The sequence below is a fragment of the Cherax quadricarinatus genome, unplaced genomic scaffold (genome assembly GCF_038502225.1).
Source record: "Cherax quadricarinatus isolate ZL_2023a unplaced genomic scaffold, ASM3850222v1 Contig299, whole genome shotgun sequence".
Taxonomy (NCBI): domain Eukaryota; kingdom Metazoa; phylum Arthropoda; class Malacostraca; order Decapoda; family Parastacidae; genus Cherax; species Cherax quadricarinatus.
The window spans coordinates 126,902-151,756 of record NW_027195325.1 but is presented as its reverse complement, the minus strand read 5'-3'; the positions used below and the strand labels follow the sequence as shown (position 1 = coordinate 151,756).

Below are 24,855 nucleotides of genomic sequence, written 5' to 3'. Positions count from 1 at the left end.
TATATTATTACAGTCAAATCACTCAGTAAGTCAGTCAAGTCACTCAGTACGTCAATCAAGTCATTCAGCAAGTCAGTCAAGTCATTCAGTCAAGTCACTCAGTAAGTCAGTCAAGTCACTCAGTAAGTCAGTCAAGTCATTCATTCAGTCAGTCAATCAGTCAAGTCAACTCAGTAAGTCAGTCAGTCAGTCATTCAGTAAGTTACACAAACTCATGTTAACCTCTTTTTCTGTGTACAAAGTAACACTCAATTATGGCTAAAGGTAATCTCTTGTCTAATATCTTTGATAATTCTAAGACTTAAGTGCTTATACCTCTTCGTGCCACTTTCAGCAATACTAGTATGGCTACTGGGTGTCATGATTGCTTGGCAGATACAAGATATAGTAATTAAAATATCATAACACAATTGACAAACACAGCTGCCTTGTAGCAGAGAAAAACTGGACACATATGAATTACGAATGCTAGGATGGTGGGGGGTGGTGCCGGGGAGTGGTAGGGGATGGCTCCCCGGCTGCTCCACAACAAGGCGGCCGCTTGAGCAAAAGAATTTTTTTTCCTTCCCACAAACTGAACCATGTTAAATTAATTATATGACGTGTTACATAAAACTGTGCAGCAATTCTTCAATGGCGGTCTACTGTATTATAATAACGATAGAGCTTCAGTTCCTTAAATTAATAACAACAACAATAATAATAATATAATACTACTAATAATATTGTAATAATAATAATATTATTATTATTATTATTATTATTATTATTATTATAATGATAGAGCTTCAGTTCCCTAAATTAATAATAATAATTATTATAATAATTATAGAGCTTTAGTTCCCCAAATTAATAATAATAATAATAATGCATAATACGTACGTAATAATAATTCAGATTGCTTCTGCTAGTTGGCACAGCTGATAGCACAGCTGGTAAGCAGTAAACATGTTTACATCCCTGTGGGGGCAGTTCTCTCGTGCTTGTTTGCATTTTTTTTAGTCATTTGGCCAAATTTCTTTTTCTAACCATGGGTCCTAGTGATCTACTGCAGTTAGCCTCAAAAATACTCTGTTTTCTCTTACAGTAAGAACATGGAAAGATACTATAGTCAAATTGGAACAGAAATGGTGGACGCTTCTGCCGCTGCCTCTGCCACCATACTATGGCCTATTTTATTCATTCTAGAGTATATATCACGTTTCTTGGTTAATTATATTGTTTATTATGTCATATCAGATGAATTGTGATAGATAAATAAGCCGTAGAGTTGAAATTAGGGAAATTATTGAAGTACAGTGGACCCCCGCTTAACGATCACCTCCCAATGCGACCAATTATGTAAGTGTATTTATGTAAGTGCGTTTGTACGTGTATGTTTGGGGGTCTGAAATGGACTAACCTACTTCACAATATTCCTTATGGGAACAAATTCGGTCAGTACTGGCACCTGAACATACTTCTGGAATGAAAAAATATCGTTAACCGGGGGTCCACTGTATTTTGTCCTGCCTGGAATTCCACAGGAACAGATTAATTCCATTTCAATTAATTTAAGTGAGGAAAATTGACTCTGCAAATGAGAAAATCCAGATGCAAACAAGGTCATGGAATGGATTAAACTCATAAGTAGAGGTTTTACTGCATTTTTGAGTGTCTGGAACGGATTGATTGTACAGTGGAACCTCAAACATCGAACTTTCTTCGTTCCAGATGGCTGTTCAAGTGCCATTACCGAACGAATTTATTCCCATCAGGAATAATGTAAATTAGATTAGTTCATTTCAGACCCTCAAAAATACTTATAAAAGTACTTACATAATTGGTTGAGTTGGGAGCAGTTCGATATTTGAGGTTCCACTGTATTTACATTATTTCTTATGGGAAATATTACTTTGGTTTTCGTACGTTTCAGATATAGACCAACCTTCTGGAATGGATTCAGTATGAAATCCAGGGTTCCACTGTACATACCCAGTACATTCATTACTTATCTTAAAATATTTGTAGTCTTAATGAAGGGCGAGAGGTGAGTAGTATGTATTTGTATTTGTATTTGTAGGAAGTCTGGTATAGGTAGCCCAGGTGTAGGTAGCCCTGGCTCCCCGTCCCAAACTTAATTAATATACGATATTTAAAGCAACCCAGAGATATAAAATACACATACAGGACACTTATTATTTACCTTAAAACATGGTAGTCTCAATGTAGGACGAGAGGTGAGTAGTATTTATTTGTAGGAAGTCAGGTGTAGGTAGCCAGGGCTACACAGCTATATGATATTTAATGCGGTCCAGAGCCATATTATTACCATCGACATATCATGTTCACCGAGTTTACTCGTTTCTAATGAATACCTTTAGTTGCCATCATAAATGAAGGGAAAAGTAATGAATAATTCATACCGAGAATTGTAAACAAAAGCATTGCCAAACGCAGATTCATACAGGTTTTCTTTGATGCTGGACCAGAGAAAACATAATGCTTTCCCTCTGCCCAGCTACCACACCTTATAAACACAGCATGCTTATTGGCAATGCAACGTGTTTCTTATATAATTTTGAAAAAAAAAAAATCATAGATTAATGAAAATGTTTATATTAACATAAAATAAGACATTTAATGTGCCCAAGAGGGATTATTATTACGTATTAGTATTATTAGTATGGCGTTAAGACTAGAGGGACACTCTTAGTGATTTTAATGTGTACATGCACACCAGCATAGTGTGTAAGTATATTTAGGTACAGGCACACACAAGTATAATTATCAGAGTACATATAAAATATGCAATAACTTTAAAACACTTGAAATTTTGGAAAGTTTCCAGACATAATAGAGATATGTGCTCATGGAGAATGTAAACAAACTGGGTGGGGTGCACAGTATTCGAAAGACTGCTCGTTGTATAGAGTTTTGGTCATAATTTAAAATCGCCATATTAGCGGAACGCTGTAAGGCAAAACGCCGTAAAGCGGGGGCCCTACTGTACTCAATAAATAGAACAAATGGAGTTCTAGTGAAATAGTTAACAGTTTGGTAGACTGGAACAAAAGAAGTGGGCAAAAAATAGGGCTCAAAATGGGCAAAATCGCCAATGTGTAAACATCGCTGAGACCACTAATTCTGAGAGCGCGTAATTCTATAAGTTTTCCAGAAAATTTCGTACTTATGGTGTCATTACCATTGGGAAAAGATTCTCTATCATTTCAAAAGGAAAAATATTTTTTGTTTTCTAAATTCTTCAACACTGCGAGCAAGTTTGTGAGCAGGGGTCTCAACAGAGAAAGGGTTAATATAGATATTTTCATTAAACCATCTATATTTTTTCAAAATTATATAAGAAATGTGTTACATATCATATAAACATGATACATACACCCACAGTAAAACAAATTGACATAAATATGAGATTCGGTAGCCGGGCGGCTTGTAGGAGTGACGGCAAGAATTATGTTTTCTCTAGTCCAACACCGAGAAAATATGTACACAACAGTATTACTGGGGGTAACTAAAGAAAATTATTCCTTTCATATGCCTTCACTCAGAGCATCATTCCCTCTAAATATAGTGCTGCATGAGAATAGGAGTGTTGCTATTATTTATGCTACTGTACCAATATGAAGACAACTGGTACACAATGTAAAGGGTTTGTACTGTGATAAAATCTTAACAAACGTATGGAAAATGAGCATGTATGAACCGTAAGCATACATCTGTTTCTTTACATTCTCCACGTCTCTCTCATTTGTGATGGATGGTTGTCAGAAGTTATTAAACTCAGTGAACAAGGTATGTCAATGGTAATAATAATAATAATAATAATAATAATAATCGCTCTGGGGTGCTTTAAATTTAAGTCGTATATTTCATGTAGGTGTGGTAGCCGGGTGAGCTACCACACCTGACTTTCTACAATAAGTACTCACCTCTCAAGTTATCACTCCTAGCTACTAATGCAACTGAGAGCCAGTGTTTCACTGCCATATATAATTCTACATCAGAGTTGGAACAACCACCCTCACGCAGCAGCATTCCCTTCATAAGTAAGTAAGTAAGTAAGTAAATTTATTCAGGTATACACAATACAGTTACATAGAATTATCATACATAGCAGCATATGTGTAGAGAACCTAGGATAACCCAAAAAAGTCAGACAGAGTGACTTATTTCCATTGGGGTCCTTTTACCTTATTATTATAATATAAAGGTTATAATATTTTCTTATTATTCTATAATGAAGATAACATCTTATTATCATACTAAAAAGACTATCTACTACACGAGGGTCATTAAGACTATCTACAATACGAGGGTCATTAAGACTATCTACTACCCGAGGGTCATTACGACTATCTACAATACGAGGGTCATTACTAGGGATAAGGTAAAATTTACACGTATTTTAGCTAAAAAATAGAAAATCATTCCCCTCCCTTTCTGTTGCTTCATTCATCAGACACTTTTTGGCAGTCTTCTTGAACTGGTTCAAGCTATGACTGGCCTTGACATTTGTGGGTAGTCTGTTCCATTCCTTTATTGCTGTACAATAAAAGGTGTTTGAAGCCTGGCCACTGACTGTGGGTACTACAAAGTTGTGCTCTCTCCCCCTAGTACTATGATTGCTTTGGTTCCCAACCTTGACAAAATTGACAGCAAGATATTCTGGACACTGTTCATGAGCAATTTTATAAACATGATTTAGCTTCAGTTGTTTTACTCTGTCTTCAACATTCAGCATATCCAACTGCTGTAATTCATCCTGGCCTACATGTTCTCTTGGTCCCAGCCCCAGGATGAATCTTACGATTTTGTTCTGGGTGATTTGCAGTCTATCTTTCAGTTTTTTTGTCAAGGCAGAGTACCAAGAAGAGCAAGCGTAATCCATATGGCATTGTATAAGGGCTAGACATAGGGTCCTGCGAGCCTCAGTAGGTAGACACTGTGCTTGTCTATACAGGAACTTCAGCCTGGCATTCGCTTTCTTTACTACACTGTTCCCTATCAATTCTCCTGACATGCATGGGTCAAAGGGGATTCCCAGATATTTAACTGATGAAACCAAAGTGATGGACTCCCCATTACACTGAACATTAACCCTTTGAGGGTTTTGGTCGTACTAGTACGTTTTACGCGTAGGGGTTTTTGACGTACTAGTACTCATAAATTCTAGCGGCCTCAAATCTAGTGGGAGAAAGCTGGTAGGCCTTCATGTGAAAGAATGGGTCTATGTGGTCAGTGTGCACAGTCTAAAAAAAATCCTGCAGCACACAGTGCATAATGAGAAAAAAAAAACTTTGACCATTTTTTTTTTAAAAATCAGCGACTTTGCAGTGTATTTTTGTATGGTATTTATTGTTGTATTCTAGTTTTCTTGGTCTCATTTTATAGAATGGAAGACATATTACAGAAATTGAGATGATTTTGACTGGTTTTACAATGAAAGGTGCCCTGAAATTGAGCTCAAAGTAGCAGAAATGTTCGATTTTTACCAAACTTCAAAAGTAAACAAATCGTGCCAAGCGTGCAATACACGTCAACTGGTGAGTCTAATATTCTTTTACAAGTGCACCAATAATATTTATACCATTTTTTACACTAATGCAGTAGTCTGCATAACAGTAAATCTTATATTTTTTGTGAGAATAAAAATTCAAAGTGGAAAGCAAAAGGATATAAGAGGGCCCTTGAGACGTGACTAATGACTAGAGGAAATGTCATTTTAGTGCCAGGAATGTCTTTCTTGTTTATTCTGGACCCTATTCGGAAATTGGCATCTTTTGAAATTTGTGTGAAATTGGCAAAATTGCTAAATTCTGACCACTGTACTGGATAGTTGAATTTATAAATGGGTGGTTTCTTGCACCCATTCGATAGAAAAAATGGAGTTCTAGCGAAATATTCATGTTTTTTGTCGACTAGTACAGTGAAATTGGCCGAAAATGGGGCTCAAAGTGGGCAAAATCGCCGATGCGTAAATATCCCCGAGACCGCTAACTTTGCGAGAGCATAATTCCGTAAGTTTTCTATCAAATTTCAAACTTTTGGTGTCTTTATGATCGGGAAAAGATTCTCTATCTTTTCATAAGAGAAAATAATTTTTTTTTTTTTTTAAATTTGGCCGACCCTGAGAACGAGTTTCGGAGAGGGCCTGTCGACCCTCAAAGGGTTAAAATTATTTACCCTTCTCAGTTTATGTTTCGTTCCAAAGAGAATGGCTTCAGTTTTCCCTAGGTGTAATGATAGTTTGTTGTCTACTAACCATTTGCTGCAGGACTCCAGTTCCAGTGTTAAAACATTAGCAATATCTTGTGGGTCTTTACCTGTCACTAACAGAGCACTGTCATCTGCATACAGTAGGAGTTTGCACTTGACACTGATAGGCATATCATTGACATAACATAAGAATAGTAAGGGACCCAGAATACTACCTTGGGGAACTCCACATGTTATCGGCAGGGGTTCTGATTCCGTTTTGTTGATTTTGACTATTTGTCTCCTGTTGCTAAGGTAGGACTTAAACCAGTCTACAGAACCTATACCGATAGCTTGAAGTTTCTTACATAATATATTGTGGTTGACAGTATCGAAGGCCTTTTGCAGGTCTAAGGTTACCATACCTATGAGGTTCCCTTTTGACATTTCAGTTCTCAGGTAATCCATCAGATTAATAAGGGAGGTATCGGTTGAGTAGGATCTTCTAAAGCCCGATTGATAGCTATGGAGAATGCTGTTGTCATTAAGGTACTTAACTACTTGAGAATACACCGCCCTCTCCAGAATTTTAGATATTATACTGAGTATACTAACAGGTCTATAGTTGCTTACATCATCAGACCTATTATTTTTCTTGAAGATAGGAGTAACTCTGGCCTCCTTGAACCCCTCCGGTACGGTATTAGTGGTGATTGATAGATTTATTATGTGAGCAATAGGGATTGACAGTTCAGAAGCACCATCTTTTAGGAACTTAGACGGGATGTTATCAGGGCCTGTGCTCTTAGTTGGGTTTAACCTGCTTAGTTCTTTTGGAATGAAGTCATGAGATACACTTACTAGTTGACAACTGTTTGGGGTTACCCCTTTATTGGTATAGTATGTTTGAAACTTATCAGAGTCTGTGTTAAAGGTATTTGATGCAGCTGGTAGTTTACTTACTAGTGTTGATGCAACAGATGTGTAGTAGGAATTAAAGCAATTTGCCACCTTAGATGTTTCGTGGCATACCTCATTATCGATAGTGAGTACTATGTTAGACCTATCTACTGGCTTATGGCTATACCCCAACTGTTTTAGTTGTTGCCAGAGCTTTCTGGGGTTATGCTTATATTCTTCAATTTTTGAGCAATAGTGCTTTGCCTTTGCTCCTTTTATAAGCCTCTGTACTCTGTTCCTCACCCTATGGAATTCATTTAGTGCTGCAATATCCTGTCTGTTTGCTTTAAATCTTTTTAGCAGCTGGTCTCTGAATTTCATATTATCTAATATCTCAGTAGTCATCCAGGGTTCAGTTCTTCGTTTAATCCTAACCTCTTTAACTGGTGCAATATTATTAAGAATGGTAGTGAACATTGTTTTGAATTTTTCCCAGGCATCGTTTACGTCCGTGCAACTTGTTATCTCTGTCCAGTCACAATTGTGTAGCCTATTTACCAGTGTTTCTTTACTGTAGTTTCTAGTTGACCTCATTTTTATTGTCCTGTGTAGGCCTATCCTATCCTTAGTGATTTTCCTGGTGCAGTAAATGATGAAATGATCACTAAGACCTGTGGTAATGACGCCTGACTGACTAATGTTCTCAGCGCGGTTGCAAAGTATGTGGTCAATTAGGGTCCCTGAGAACTGTGTGATCCGGGTTGGTTTATTAATTAGTTGGGTGTAGCTATTTAATCCTAGAATTTGCTTATACCTTTTGCATAGCCCGTTATTTTGTTGCTGAAAACAGATATTGAAGTCGCCCAGTATTATTGTTTCGCAATTGCTTTCAACTCCGGACAAGACTCTGGAAAAGTCTTCTAAGAACTGGTCCTGGGTAGGAGGGCGGTAACTAGTTCCTACTAGTTTATTGTTATTTAAATCAGGTCTTGGGTTGTAAGCTAAGTCATTTCTAATGTAGGCACATACTCCACCACCCTTTCTGTTCCTATCTAAGCGTTTTATATTGTAACCTTCTATTTTGACCTCGTCGTCAGTCACCGTATCATCCAACCAAGATTCAGAGATGGTTATAACTGCCGCCCTAATTTTGTTAGCTAGAATCCTAATCTCTGCCAATTTAGGAAGAAGTGATCTTGCATTGACATGAATAAAGTGAAGGCCTGTTTTCATAAAACAATCATAATCATCAATATATGGCAATGGGTCATTTGTATTAAAATTAGGTAAATCAATGTCATTACTGCTAAAGGGTAACTGTGCCAAAGTGCATTTATTACACACAAAATGAATTCTGGCTGCATATTGATTATAATGTGTGTATGGTACTTATGGAAAGAATTAACAGTGAAAGCATTACTCACCCAACAACTGCCGGCAAAGATTAAATGGATTTTTTGTGTTACGTAATTGAAGAAAAACTTGCTCTGCTTCATGGCGCTGATCTGTAGTCACCAATTCTGGTGGTGCCTGAAAATATAATAAAATAAAATGAAACAAAGCATTGGGCATCTCAGTGAAACCTTGTTTAAATTTTAAATTAAAAAAAAAAAAAAGGCAGTTTCCTATAGGCATGCACAGTAGGGCCCCACTTATTCGGCAGGTGAGGTTCCAGGCTACTGCCAGAAAGCAGACTTCGCCGGAAAGCAAAACTCCAATTTCTTTTCCATTTATAAATGCATATAAATGCCAGATAACAAGTTTACACTAACATATATTAAGTTAGCAACAGAACTAGGCATAAAAAAGTAAAATACACACACAGTACACTCATTATTTACCTCAAAATATTTGTAGTCTTAATGTAGGGCAAAAGGCGAGTAGTATTTACTAAGAAGTCAGGTGTGGTAGCCCTCCTGGCCACCCCACCCACACATATCATACTATGATGCTTAAAGCTCCTGAGAGCGATAAAATGCATATACAGCAGATGCTGTACTTACCTTAAAATATTTGTAGTCTTAATGTAGGGCAAAAGGCGAGTAGTATTTACTAAGAAGTCAGGTGTGGTAGCCCTCCTGGCCACCCCACCCACACATATCATACTATGATGCTTAAAGCTCCTGAGAGCGATAAAATGCATATACAGCAGATGCTGTACTTACCTTAAAATATTTGTAGTCTTAACCCTTTCAGGGTTTCGGCCGTACTAGTACGGCTTACGCACCAGGGTTTTTGACATACTAGTATGCCTAAATTCTAGAACCCTCAAATCTAGAGAGAGAAAGCTGGTAGGCCTACATACGAAAGAATGGGTCTATGTGGTCAGTGTGCACAGTATAAAAATAATCCTGCAGCACACAGTGCGTAATGAGAAAAAAAAAAACTCTGACCGTGTTTTTGGATTAAAACAGTGACTTTGCACTGTATTTTCGTATGGTATTTATTGTTGTATTGTAGTTTTCCTGGTTTCATTTTATAGAATGGAAGACATATTACAGAAATTGAGATGATTTTGACTGGTTTTACAATGAAAAGTACCTTGAAATTGAGCTCAAAGTAGCAGAAATGTTCGATTTTTACCAAAGTTTAAAAGTAAACAAATCATGCTAAGTGTCCAATATACGTCAAATGGTGAGTCTAATATTCTTTCACAAGTGCGCCAATATTATTTATACCATTTCTACACTAATGCAGTAGTCTGCAAACAGTAAATCTTTTATTTTTTGTGAGAATAAAAATTCAAAGTGGAAAGCAAAAGAATGTAAGAGGGGCATGGGGATGTGACTAATGAGCAGAGGAAATATTATTTTAGTGCCAGGAATGTCTTTCTTGTTTATTCTGGACCCTATTTGAAAATTGGCATCTTTTGAAATTTGTGTGAAATTGGCAAAATTGCTAAATTCTGACCACTGAATTGGATAGTTGAAATCGGTAAATGGGTGGTTTCTTGTACTCATTCGATAGAAAAAATGGAGTTCTAGCGAAAGAGTTATGATTTCTGTCGACTAGTACACTGGAATTGGCCGAAAATAGGGCTCAAAGTGGGCAAAATCGCAGATGCGTAAACATCGTCGAGACCGCTAACTTTGTGAGAGCATAATTCCGTAAGTTTTCCATCAAAATTCATACTTTTGGTGTCATTATGATCGGGAAAAGATTCTTTATCTTTTCATATGAAAAAAATAATTTTTTTTTTTTTTTGTTGAAAATTTGGCGACCCTGAGAACAAGTCTCGGAGAGGGCCTGGCGACCCTGAGAACAAGTCTCGGAGAGGGCCTGGCGACCCTGAAAGGGTTAATGCTCTTAATGTAGGGTGAGAGGTGAAAAGTATTTATTTGTATAAAGTCGTGTGGGAAGTATGGCATCCTGCCTGGCCACTCCCACCTACTACTACATTAAGCTCACTAGAGCGATAAAATGCACATATAGTACACTCATTAATTACCTTAAAATATTTGTAGTCTTACTGTAGGGTGAGAGGTGAGTTTTATTTGTGTGAAGTCAGGTTGTGAAGTATGGGTAGCCACGAAGGGCAGCCCTCCCCACCCTACCCCACATATAATGTAAACAAACCAGATGAACGTGTCTGGTTTTCGTCACAAGCCCTGCAAGTTCCCTGGCTACCACAAGTCCTACAAATTGCTTGGCTACCACAAGTCCTACAAGTTGCCTGGCTACCACAAGACCTACAAGTCGCCTGGCTACCACAAGTCCTACAAGTCGCCTGGCTACCACAAGTCCTGCAAGTTACCTGGCTACCACATCTCATATTTGTTAATTTATTCTACTGTGAGGTGTATTTAGATGGATTAAGCAAAATGTCTATACGTATTAACGTTTTATACGATATGTAATGCTCCTCAGAATGATTATTATAGTTCTTATTATTATTATTATCATTAATATGGCATCTTCAAGACTAATAAGACATTCTTAGTGATTTTGATGTGCACCTGCATGCCAGCACAGTGTGTAAGTTTACTTAGGTACAGGTACACATACGTATAATTATCAGTTAAAATAATAATGTAGGTATGTAGTCTGCCTGGGCTACATGCCTACACTTACCTACATAGTTACACAATATTTAATGTGGCCCAGAGCCATATTATTACCTTCGACATACCATGTTCACTGAGTTTAATCGTTTCTAACAACTACCTTTAGATGTAATGAATAATTCAAGCCGGAGTAATGTAATGTTTTCCCTCCACCCGGCTACCACACCTCCATAGTACATGAACAAAATGTTCATAAGTTATGTAACGTGTTTCTTATAAAATTTTGAAGAAAATATAATAGATGGATTAATGAAAATGTCTATACTAACGTAAAATAAGACATTTAATGTGCCCAAGAGTGATTATTATTACTATTACGTAATGTTTTCCCTCCACCCGGCAACCACACCTCCATAGAATATAAACAGCATGTTTATATGCTATGTAACGTGTTTCTTATATAACTTTGAAGAAAATATCATAGATGGATTAATGAAAATGTTTATATTGACTTAAAATTAAGCATTTAATCCTTTGACTGTCGCAGGCCCCTTTCTGAAACTGTCATTCTATGTCGCAAAATTTTTGGAAAAAAAAAAAAAAAAAAAAATGATTTTTTGTTATGAAATGATAGAGAATCGTTTCCTGATGGTAATGACACCAAAAGTACGAAATTTGGCCGAAAACTCACGGAATTATGCTCCCACGAAGTTAGTGGTCTCGGCGATATATACGCAGCGGCGATTTTGCCGACTTTGAGCCCTGTTTTTGGCCAATTCTGTTGTTCCAGTTGACGTAACTCATAGCTATTTCTTTAGAACTCCATTTTTTCTATCAGTTGAGTACAAGAAACCGCCCATTTACCGATTTGAACCACCCAATAAAGTGGTCAGAAATTGGCAATTTGGCCAATTTCATGCCAATTTCAAAATAGGGTTCAGAATAAACAATGTAGACATTCTTGGCACTAAAATAACATATCCTCTGTTCATTAGTCATATCTCTAGGCCCCTCTTATATTACTACTGCTTTCTATTTTGATTTTTTCTTCATACAAAAAATACAAAATTTACTGTTAAACAGACTATACTGCATTCTTGTATAAATGGTATAAATAATATCAGTGCACTAGTAAAAGAATATTAGACTCCCCAGTTGATGTGTATTGGACGTGTGGTGTGATTTGCTTACCCCTGAATGTTGGTAAAAATTGAACATTTCCGCTACTTTGAGCTCAATTTCACGGTCGTTTTCATCGTGAAACTAATCAAAATCATCTCTATTTCTGTAATATGTTTTCCATTTTATCATGTGAGACCATGAAAACGAGAATACAACGATAAATACTATCCGAAAATACACCTCAAAGTTGGCGTTTTAATCCCCCCCCCCAAAAAAAACGGTCATTTTTTTCTCATTATGCACTGCATGCTGCAGGATTTTTTTTATGTAGTGCACACTGACCACGCAGACCCATTCTCTCGCATGTGGGCCTACCAGCTTTCTCCTGCTTGATTTGAAGCCACTAGACTTAATGCGTATTAATACATCCGAAACACTGGCTCATAAAACGTATATGTACGACCAAAACAGTCAAGGGGTTAATATGCCCAAGAGTGATTATTATTACATAATAGAGAGATGTGCTCATGGAGAATGTAAACAAGCCAGGTGGCCCGCGCTGTATTTGAAAGACCACTTGCCGTATAAAAAGTTTTAGTCATAATTTGAGATCGCTGTATTAGTGGAATGCCGAAAAGCGGGGCCCTACTGTACATACAAAATGGAGTGTACATTGGCTATGTCCTTACACACAGGTACCTTTGATGAGTTCCAGGAGTTTTTCTACTCCTGGAGACCAGCTATGAGCCAGGCTCATCTGGTGCTATCTTGGTCAACAAGGCTGTCTGCTGCTGGTAGTCCACTGACCCACATATCCATCACAGCCTGGTTGATCTGGCACCTGGTGAAAATACTTGTCTAGTTTACTCTTGAATTCTTCTACACTTGTCCCAACACTGTTTCTGATATCTTCTGGAAAGATGTTGAATAGTCTGGGGCCAGGGATGTTGACAGTGTTCCCTTATTATGTCACTGCACCCCTGCTCTTCACTGGGTTTATTTTGTACTTCCTCCCATATCTCTCACTCTAGTATGTTATAACTGTACAGATTTGGTACCAGACATTCAAGTATTTCCAGGTATGGTTATATATTATCATTTATCTCTCTTTTCTGCTCCAGTTGAGTACATATTTAAGACTTTAAAGCATTCCCAGTAATTTAAATGCTTTATTGACTCTATACAGGCCGTAAATGAGCTCTGTATTTGTTCCAGCTCTGATATTTCTCCGGCCCTGAATGGAGCCATCAATACTGAGCAACATTCAAAATGAGGGAGGATGAGAACTTTGAAACGTGTCACCACTGGCATTATTTCCCTAGTTTTGAAGGTTCTCATCCTTCAGGCTGTCGACACCTTTGTCTTACCGTGTTCTTTGAAAGGTCAGCTGACATAATTATTCCCAAATCTTTCACGTGTTCCTTACGTTCTATTTGACGATCCTCTTGAGTTTTGTGTACAGTATTCCTTTTGTGTTATTCATTCTTTCCATACATAAAGAGCTGGAACTTATCACCACTGAACATCATGTTGTTCTCCACTGCCCACAAGAAAACACTGCTTATACAGCCTCTCCTCACTTAGCGACATACAATACACTACTTTATAAAAATTTAAAAAATACAGTGGAACCTCCACAAAGGAGTTTAATCCGTTCCATGACATTGCTCGCATCTGGATTTGTTCGTTAGCAGAGTCAGTTTTCCTAATTCAAATTAACTGAAAAGGAATTAATTCGTTCGAGTGGAATTCCAGGCACCATAAAATACTTCAATAATTTCCCTAATATCAACTCTATGGCTTATTTATCTATCACATTCATCTAGTATGACATAATAAAACAACATTAATCACATAGAAACATGACATGTACACTAGAATGAATGAAATATTACATATGTGAGTAGTGTTAGTGGCTGTCATTGTTTTTGGGGCCACCACGGTGGCCATTCCTCCTACTGACTTCATACCTTCCCCTGCTTTTATTATAACAGGCAACAGAGTGTTTGTAAGGCAAACTCCATTAGATCGTCCTTTTTCTATCAATTAATTGTTTAATTGCTACACTCTTAATGGTACACTTAATGGTACACTCTTAATGCTACACCTAGTTTGTGTTTATGTATGATTTCCTGCTTTAATTCCATGGAAATCATCCTCTTTTTTTCTTTTCAGCACTGTCCTTTGCACTTGCTTTCTTAGGAACCATGGTTAGAAACAAGAAATTTTGCAAAATAACTGCATGAAATGTAAGGAAAACGCGATAATTTCCCTCCCTCCCTGAGTGGCGATGTTTTGATACACATACTGACATCTAGTGGTGGCAATCCGAAACTCACTTATAGTATTATCATTATTATTATAATTACATATTATTTATTAGTACAGCAGGGCCCCGCTTTACGGCGTTCCGCTAATATGGTCATTTCAAATTATGACCAAAACTCGCTATACGGCTCCCCCCACCTGACTTTCTAATACGGTCACCGCGCCCCACCTTGTTTGTTTACATTCTTCGTGAGCTCAGTAAGCACTAAGTCTCTCCATTTTGTCTGGAAATTCCAAAATTTCAAATGTTTTTAAAAGTTATTTCATATTTTATATATACTCTGATAATTATACTTATGTATACCTGTACTTAAATAAACTTACATACTGTGCTGGCATGCAGGTACACATTAAAATCAGTAAGAGTGTCTTATGTCTCCAGACGTCATATTAGTAATGATAATAATAATCATCGAGTCTCATTTAAATGTCGTATATTATGTTAAATACACATTTTCATTAATCCATCTATGACATTTTTTCAAAATTATATAATAAACACGATACATAACATAAAAAGATGATAAATACACCCCACAGTAGAATAAATAAACATACAGTAATTATGAGATGTGGTAGCAGACGACTTGCACAAGTGATGCCATATTAGAAATGATAATAATAATTATAATTATAATAATAATCACCGAGTCTCATTAAATGTCTTATATTATGTTAAGATACACATTTTCATTAATCCATTTATGATATTTTTTTCAAAATTATATAATAAACACGATACATAACATAAAAAGATGATAAATACACCCTACAATAGAATAAATAAACATAAATATGAGATGTGGTAGCCAGATAACTTGTACAAGTGATGCCAAGAATAACATTTTCTCTAATCTAACATAAGAGAAAATGTGTTACTGGGGGTAACTGTAGAAAATTATTCCTTTCATATGTATGTAAGTTTATTCAGGTATACACAAATACAGTTACATAGATTATCATACATAACAACATATGTGTAGAGAACCTAGGATAACCCAAAAAAGTCAGAGTGACTTATTACCATTGCCTTCACTCAGAGCATCATTTCTTCTCAAAATGATGTTACATGAGAATGGGAGTGTTTTTCTTTATTTATTCTACCGTATCAATGTAGAGACAACCTGTACACAATGTAACTTGTACACAAACCAGACGTGTACACTTCGTTTACAAAACTTACCTTCGCCTGGTTTGTTTACATAACTCTGCGCCTGTCTTCTCTCATGCACTCATTCTTTCTCTCTCTCATTTATTCGTTTTATCTCATTTACTTACTCCTGACCCTACATTAAGACTACAAATATTTTAAGGTAAGTAATGAGTGAACTGTATATACATTTTATCGCTCTGGGATGCTTAAATGTAATAGAATATTATGTGTAGGTGGGTTGGCCTGGTATGGTAGCCCGGCTGACTACCATACATACCACACTTGATTTTTTACAATAAATACTACTCATCTCACCCTATATTTTAAGGTAAGTAATGAGTGAACTGTATATACATTTTATCACTCTGGGATGCTTAAATATCATAGAATTGCATGTGTGGGTGGGGTGGCCTGGTATGGTAGCCTGTCTGACTACCATACATACCACACTTGATTTCTTACAATAAATACTACTTGTCTCACCCTAGATTAAGACTATAAATATTTTAAGGTAAGTAATGAGTGCACTATGTGTGTATTGTACTTTTTTTATTGTTTTTTTGATGCCTGGTTCTATTGCTAACTTAATATATGTTAGTGTAAACTTGTTATCTAGTGTTTGTATGCATTTGTAAGTGGAAAAAAAGGGTGTTCCACTTTACGGCGGTTTCCGCTTTACGGCGGTAGCCTGGAACCTAACCAGCTATATAAGTGAGGCCTTCCTGTATGTACATATTCTTATAATAATTTATATTATACTACATATATTATATATACACCTACCATCCGACTTATGATCTGCTCGACTTATGACCACTCAACTTACGACCGTGTTTATTATGCCAAATTTCTGGGAAATAAACAACTATTTGTGTTGTACACAGTGTTTATCCTAAACCTTACAGTATAAAATACAGTACTAACAGCATAAAAAGTAAAGTAAAACATGAAATACCAAATAAAACAATAAAATAAAATCATTACAAAAATGATGAGGGGAAAAGGGTGAGTGGTGCACTTAGGAGTCTGTGGAGACAAAGAACTTTGTCCTTGGAGGCAAAGAGGGGAATGTATGAGAGTATAGTTTAGCCAACGCTCTTATATGGGTGTGAAGCATGGGTGATGAATGTTGCAGCGAGGACAAGGCTGGAGGCAGTGGAGATGTCATGTCTGAGGGCAATGTGTGGTGTGAATATAATGCAGAGAATTCGTAGTTTGGAAGTTAGGAGGAGGTGCGGGATTACCAAAACTGTTGTCCAGAGGGCTGAGGAAGGGTTGTTGATGTGGTTCGGACATGTAGAGAGAATGGAGCGAAACAGAGTGACTTCAAGAGTGTATCAGTCTGTAGTGGAAGGAAGGCGGGGTAGGGGTCGGCCTAGGAAAGGTTGGAGGGAGGGGGTAAAGGAGGTTTTGTGTGTGAGGGGCTTGGACTTCCAGCAGGCATGAGTGTTCATGTTTGATAGGAGTGAATGGAGACAAATGGTTTTTAATACTTGACGTGCTGTTGGAGTGTGAACAAAGTAACATTTATGAAGGGGTTCAGGGAAACTGGCAGGCCAGACTTGAGTCCTGGAGATGGGAAGTACAGTGCCTGCACTCTGAAGGAGGGGTGTTAATGTTGCAGTTTAAAAACTGTAGTGTAAAGCACCCTTCTGGCAAGACAGTGATGGAGTGAATGATGGTGAAAGTTTTTCTTTTTCGGGCTACCCTGCCTTGATGGGAATCGGCCAGTGTGATAATAATAATAAAAAAAAAAGTTATGTTGATATTCAGTAGTAAAATTCGACTTACGACCATTTCGACTTACAACCGGTTTCTTGGAACCGAACTCGGTCGTAAGTCGGATGGTAGGTGTATAATTATTATATTATACATATTATTATTATTAGTAGTAGTAGTAGTACATATGTATTCTTATAATAATATTCTTGCTTACCATTTGGAATTTTTATTCACACAAAAAAACAGAAGATTTACTCTTATGCAGACTATTGCATTATTATAATAATTGTATAAATAACGTCAACCCATCTGTGACTGTGTATTGGAGTGGCCACTCAGACAGGTACTGGACGGTGATGTCATTTGTTTACTCTTGAACATCGGCAAAAATCAAACATTTCCGCCACTTTGAGCTCAATTTCAAGGTACTTTTCATTATGAAAGCAACCAAAATCACATCTATTTCTGTAATATATCTTCCATTCTATCAAATGAGACCAAAAAAACGAGAATACAACCACAAAAATATACCGCTAAGGGCCGCTAATGGCTGACAAGTGAACTCCGTTATTTACATTTAGATTTCCTTTAATTTTGGTGTACGTTAAGAAGCATCTTTCCATCATACATTGCTCAAGTTTCAATAATATAATCCAAAAACAAATGACATCCAATTCCCTAGATCAAGAGCAAGAGCCCCTCACCCTTGAGGCCCGCTCGCATCTGGAAATTTTGTTGCGTATGAAAGCAAAAAATCGACATTAGTGGCTGCTCATATCTGAAAAAACTCGCACGTGGATGTGCTCATTAGTGGAGGTTCCACTGTATACTAAAAATGTTATAAATGGTGTAAAGGTGACATTAAAAAAATATCTAAAGATGGCTGACATAAATCCACTACCAGTACGGTATGCTCTTTGCTTAAAGACCAATTTGCTTACCAACCTACTCTTAGGAATGGAACTTGGTCGTTAAGTGAGGAGAGGCTGTACATTCCTGCAATTTTTCAGTGTCATATACCAAAATGACGTTCATATTTATTTTGTCGTCTGCAAATGATAATACAAAACTGTGATGGATGTTTATATTTATGTCTGCTATGAGGATAAGAAACAGCAGAGGTGCCAGGACAGTGCCTTTGAGGACCGAGCTTTCTACATAACTCATGCTGGAATTTGCTGGTTACTGTTACTCTCTGTGTTCTGTGAAAGAGAAGGGGAAGAAAGGGAACAGGAGAGTTGACAAAAAGGGAGGGAAAAAAGGAGAGGGCAAGAGAAGAAGGGATAGAGGGAGATGGATGTGAGAAGGGGAAGGCAGAGAGAAGGAGAAGTGAGAGAAGGGAAAGGTAGAGAGAAGTGGAAGGGATAGTGAGAGAAGAGGAAGGGGAAGGCAGAGAGAAGGGGAAGGTAAAGAGGGAGAAAGTAAAGGTAGAGAGAGAGAAGATGAAGGTAGAGAGAGAGAGAAGGTAAAGGCAGAGAGTTGATATCCATGGGGTGAAATCTGACTCCAAACTAACCATGAAGAACCATGTTGTAAATCTTGCAAACAAGGCAGCCAGGAAGCTTACAGCACTTCGCCAAATCTCGCATCTACAACAAGAACACATTCCTCACCGGCAATATGTGACAAAGCCTACAGATCAGCCTTGGTTTGGCTTTCATTGTAGAGAGGCTGCTATTGCTAAGTACAAAGCATGGCGAAGGAATAAGAGACATCCTACCACCTATAACAGGAACATGCACAGGCAAGCCTGTAGGCATATGGGTGATGTTCAAAAGTGGGCCATTGCTAAATGGGAGGTGGACACAAAAAGAAAGCTAGCATCAGGTAGGGTAGGCTCCAAAACCTGGTGGTCCCTGGTCAAGGACAGACAAGGTTATCTGCCTGATGAACTCATTCCACCTCTAAATAGACAGGATGGGACCACCTCTACTAGTAGTCAAGAGAAGGCAGACCTCTTTGCTGAACACTTTGCTACCAAAATTCAAGTTCCTGATGCAGCAAGGTACCCTCCTTGGCTAGCTGCAAGAACTGTGTCAAAACTGAATTTGTGCAAATATTATGCTTGGGGCATCTGTAAGCATGGAATAACAGGGGAAAAAAATGGGACATGCAACTTTGACCATCCCAAAAAATGTAGCGACCTCCTGTCTAAAGGAGTGTGTCGTTCTTCTTCCTGTACTTTCTTTCACCCAAAAATGTGCCACTCCTCGGTCCTCCAGAAGCAGTGTTACAACATCGAGTGCCCTGCATACCATCTAAAAGGGACCAGGAGGCACAGACCCCAATAGACAAACAATAGTAGCTACGACAACCCAACTCCAGGTGATTTTTTAGTGTCAGGAAACGAAAAAAGAAAATGGAAGGAAATAACAAAAATAGTCCACCACCTTGGAGCCTTGTTGGACTGGAGGCGCAGCCAGTGGCCACCCATGGCCCTCCAGAATTACAACTACTGATGCCAATAACAAAATCCCCCCAACAAACACAGAATACAACCTCGTTCATATTTGCTAATATACAGGGCCTTAAGCCATCCACCAACAACAAAATACCTTTTATCAGTGGACTTCTAGTGGAGTCTAATGCAATGTTTGCAGCCTTCACAGAGACTCACACAAAAGATCACTTTGACAGTGAAATATGGATAAGTGGTTACAACCTTTTTAGATGCGACAGAAAAAACAGGCAACAAGGGGGGGTTGGCCTGTATGTCAAAGAGTCCCTTATCTGCACGGAGTTGCTGAACACCACAAATGAGGTAGTTGAAGTTCTATCAATAAAGATCGAGAACCAAAACCTAGTCATTGTGGTTGTATACAAGCCACCAGATGCAACCTCCCAACAGTTCAAGGAACAGCTACTGAAAATCGATTACTGTTTGGAAAACCTTCCAGCTCCATCCCCAAACATCTTACTGTTTGGTGATTTCAACCTAAGGCATACAAAATGGAAGAATGTAGCAAATAATGTTATAGCTGAAACAATCCCCGGAGGTAGCGCAGATGAAAGGTCACACACACATGAGCTACTAAGTCTCTGCGAAAAACACACCTTAAGCCAGCAGATAGTGGAGCCAACAAGACTAGAAAACACACTTGACCTTATCTTCACAAATAATGAGGACCTGATAAGAGACATAAGAATATCAAAAACAACTAATTCCGATCACAATCTAATCGAAGTCCAGACGTACATGCATAGGGGTCCTGAACAACAGAATGCATGTACCTGTGAAGGTGTCTTCACAAAATACAATTTCAACAACAAGAACATCAACTGGGACCAGGTAAACCATGTCCTAAACGAAACATGTTGGGAAGATGTCTTAAATGACATGGATCCAAACCAGTGCCTTGAAAGGATCAACTTCCTGGTAGCCGAAGCATGTTCTAGGCATATTCCCCTAAGAAAGAAGAAGAGCAGGAGTAAACTGGAGAGAAAAAGACGCTCCCTCTACAGAAGACGACGAAGAGTCACTGAGCTCCTCAGGAGTGCTAGAATATCTGATACACGAAAGGAGGCGCTGACCAGGGAAGTGGAAACTATCGAACTTAAGCTAAATGACTCTTACAGGAACCAGGAGAGGCAGGAGGAGCTTAAAGCTATTAGTGAAATTGAAAGAAATTCAAAATATTTCTTTTCATATGCCAAAAACAAGGCAAATACCACATCTAGTATCGGGCCCTTACTCAGACAGGATGGGACTTACACAGACGACAACAAGGAAATGAGTGAAATATTGAAATCCCAGTACGACTCTGTGTTTAGTGAACCACTAATTGGTCTGAGGATCGACGACCCAAATGATTTCTTCATGAATGAGCCTCAAAACTCCATAAATGTATGCCAGATTTCCGACATTACCCTAACTCCGATAGATTTCGAAAAAGCCATTGACAACATGCCTATGCACTCAGCCCCGGGCCCAGACTCGTGGAACTCTGTTTTCATTAAGAACTGCAAGAAACCCCTCTCGCGTGCCCTAAGTACACTATGGAGGAGGAGCTTGGACATGGGTGAAATTCCACAGTCACTTAAAACAACAGATATAGCCCCACTCCATAAAGGTGGCAGCAAAGCATTAGCTAAGAACTATAGACCAATAGCTCTGACATCCCACATCATAAAAATCTTTGAAAGAGTGCTAAGAAGCAGGATTGCAAATCACCTGGATTCCCAAAATCTGCACACTCCAGGGCAACATGGGTTCAGGGCAGGTCGCTCCTGCCTCTCACAACTACTGGATCACTATGACATGGCCTTGGATGCACTGGAAGAAAATCAGAATGCAGATGTAATATACACAGACTTTGCAAAAGCATTTGACAAATGCGATCATGGCGTAATAGCCCATAAAATACGTGCTAAAGGAATAACTGGGAAAGTGGGGAGATGGATCTTCAACTTCCTAACAAATCGAACACAAAGAGTAGTGGTCAACAGAGTTAAATCGGAGGCTGCCATAGTGAAGAGCTTTGTTCCACAAGGCACAGTACTCGCCCCCATCTTATTCCTTATCCTCATATCAGACATAAACAGAGATATACACCACAGCACCGTATCATCCTTTGCGGATGATACTAGGATCTGCATGAGGCTGTCATCGGCTGAGGACGCGGTTAACCTCCAAGAAGATATAAACAAAGTTTTCCAGTGGGCAACGGTAAACAATATGATGTTCAATGAGGACAAATTCCAACTACTCCGTTATGGAAAACTGGAGGAGATAATAACTAGAACAGAGTATACTACTGACTCCGGCCATACAATAGAGCGGAAAAATAATGTAAGGGACCTGGGAGTAGTAATGTCTGAGGATCTCACTTTCAAGGATCACAACAGTGCCACGATCGCACGTGCAAAGAAAATGATAGGATGGATAATGAGAACTTTCAAAACGAGAGATGCCAAGCCCATGATGATCCTTTTCAAATCACTTGTTCTCTCTAGGCTGGAATACTGCTGTACATTAACATCTCCATACAAAGCAGGTGAAATCGCAGATCTAGAGAGTGTACAGAGATCCTTTACTGCACGTATAAGTTCTGTCAAGCACCGTAACTACTGGGAACGCTTGGAAGCACTTGACTTGTACTCGTTGGAATGCAGGAGGGAGAGATATATCATAATCTACACTTGGAAAATCTTGGAAGGAATGGTCCCAAATCTGCACACAGAAATCACTCCCTACGAAAGTAAAAGACTGGGCAGGCGATGCAAAATGCTGCCAATAAAAAGTAGGGGCGCCATTGGTACACTAAGAGAAAACACCATAAGTGTCCGGGGCCCAAAACTGTTCAACAGCCTCCCATCAAGCATTAGGGGAATTGCCAATAAACCCCTGGCTGCCTTCAAGAGAGAGCTGGACAGATACCTAAAGTCAGTGCCGGATCAGCCGGGCTGTGGCTCGTACGTCGGACTGCGTGCGGCCAGCAGTAACAGCCTAGTTGATCAGGCCCTGATCCATCGGGAGGCCTGGTCATGGACCGGGCCGCGGGGGCGTTGATCCCCGGAATAACCTCCAGGTAACCTCCAGGTGACAATAAGGCAGGAGGAAGTGCATTTCCTTATTAAATCGCATGACCAAGAAAAGGCTGTGGGCCCAGACAAGTTGAGCCCAAGACTGCTGAGAAGATGTGCAGACCAGCTAGCAGCACCTCTAACTCGCATCTTTCAGCACTGCCTAGTACAGTGTAAATGGGCCTCTCTATGGAAAGAGGCAAATGTAGTCCCTGTTTACAAAAAGAAGAGCAGAGCAGAAATCAGCAACTACAGACCAGTGTCACTCCTGTCAATTACTGGTAAGATCCTTGAGACAATAATCTCAAGGCAAATGACAGAGTTTTTTGACTACCACTCACTACTTTGTGATCGTCAATATGGCTTCAGGAAAGGTTACTCTGCTGCTGATCTGTTGTTAAACCTCTCCACTAAGTGGCACCAGTCACTGGATGAATCCAAAGTCAGCTGTGTGGTAGCACTGGACATTGCTGGCGCTTTCGACCGGGTGTGGCACCAGGGCCTCTTAGCAGGCTCTTTGCAGGCTCTACGTTATGTCTCCTCAGTGATTACCTTCATGGTAGATCTCTAAGTGTACTTCTCAATGGAACGGAATCAGCAAGACATCCTATTGGGGCAAGTGTTCCACAAGGAAGCGTACTGGACCATTGTTACGGAATGTCTACTTCAACGACCTTCTTCATCTCATTCCAGAATCGCATGCATATGCAGACGACTGCACACTGACATTCACTTATCCAAGAGAAGAAATGCCAGCTGCTCTAAGCTACATCAATCACCAGCTGAGAGCTATATCAGCTTGGGGAAATAGATGGCAAGTAACATTTGCACCTGAGAAAACGCAAATGATGATCGTCTCTAGGCACCAAGATGGTAATGCTGATGTAGTAGTAAGGATGAATGGGAGGATGTTGGCACCTGGAGAAGAAGTTGATATCCTTGGGGTGAAATATGAGTCCAAACTAACCATGAAGAACGATGTTGTAGTGAGGGGTAGGCAGTGAGGGGGTAGGCAGTGAGGGGGAAGGCAGTGAGGGGGTAGGCAGTGAGGGGATAGGCAGTGATGGGGTAGGCAGTGACAGGGTAGGCAGTGAGGGGGTAGGCAGTGAGGGGATAGGCAGTGAGGGGTAGGCAGTGAGGGGTAGGCAGTGAGGGGATAGGCAGTGAGGGGATAGGCAGTGAGGGGGTAGGCAGTGAGGGGGTAGGCAGTGAGGGGGTAGGAAGTGAGGGGGGTAGGCAGTGAGGGGGTAGGCAGTGAGGGGGGTAGGCAGTGAGGGGGGTAGGCAGTGAGGGGGGTAGGCAGTGAGGGGTAGGCAGTGCGGGGGTAGGCAGTGAGGGATAGGCAGTGACGGGTAGGCAGTGAGGGGTAGGCAGGGAGGGGATAGGCAGGGAGGGGATAGGCAGTGAGGGGGTAGGCAGTGAGGGGTTAGGCAGTGAGGGGATAGGCATTGAGGGGATAGGCAGTGAGGGGGTAGGCAGTGAGGGGTAGGCAGTGAGGGGGTAGGCAGTGAGGGGGAAGCAGTGAGGGGGAGGCAGTGAGGGAGTAGGCAGTTAGGGGTAGGCAGTGAGGGGGTAGGCAGTGAGGGGGTAGGCAGTGAGGGGGTAGGCAGTGAGGGGGTAGGCAGTGAGGGGGTAGGCAGTGAGGGGGTAGGCAGTGAGGGTGTAGGCAGTGAGGGGGTAGGCAGTGAGGGGGAGGCAGTGAGGGGGTAGGCAGTGAGGGGGTAGGCAGTGAGGGGGTAGGCAGTGAGGGGATAGGCAGTGAGGGGGTAGGCAGTGAGGGGGTAGGCAGTGAGGGGGTAGGCAGTGAGGGGGTAGGCAGTGAGGGGGTAGGCAGTGAGGGGGTAGGCAGTGAGGGGGTAGGCAGTGAGGGGTAGGCAGTGAGGGGAAGGCAGTGAGAGGGAGGAAGTG

General features: G+C 39.7%; 1 protein-coding gene across 1 annotated transcript in view; it reads right to left on the bottom strand.

Annotated features, from left to right (window-relative positions):
* LOC128687207 (exportin-4) overlaps positions 1-24,855 on the bottom strand; it is a 118,836-nt gene that overhangs the window by 48,394 nt on the left and 45,587 nt on the right. Inside the window, exon 2 of the mRNA XM_070080305.1 lies at positions 8,520-8,625. Coding sequence (XP_069936406.1) covers positions 8,520-8,625 — 106 coding nt within the window. The remainder of the gene's footprint in view (positions 1-8,519; positions 8,626-24,855) is intronic.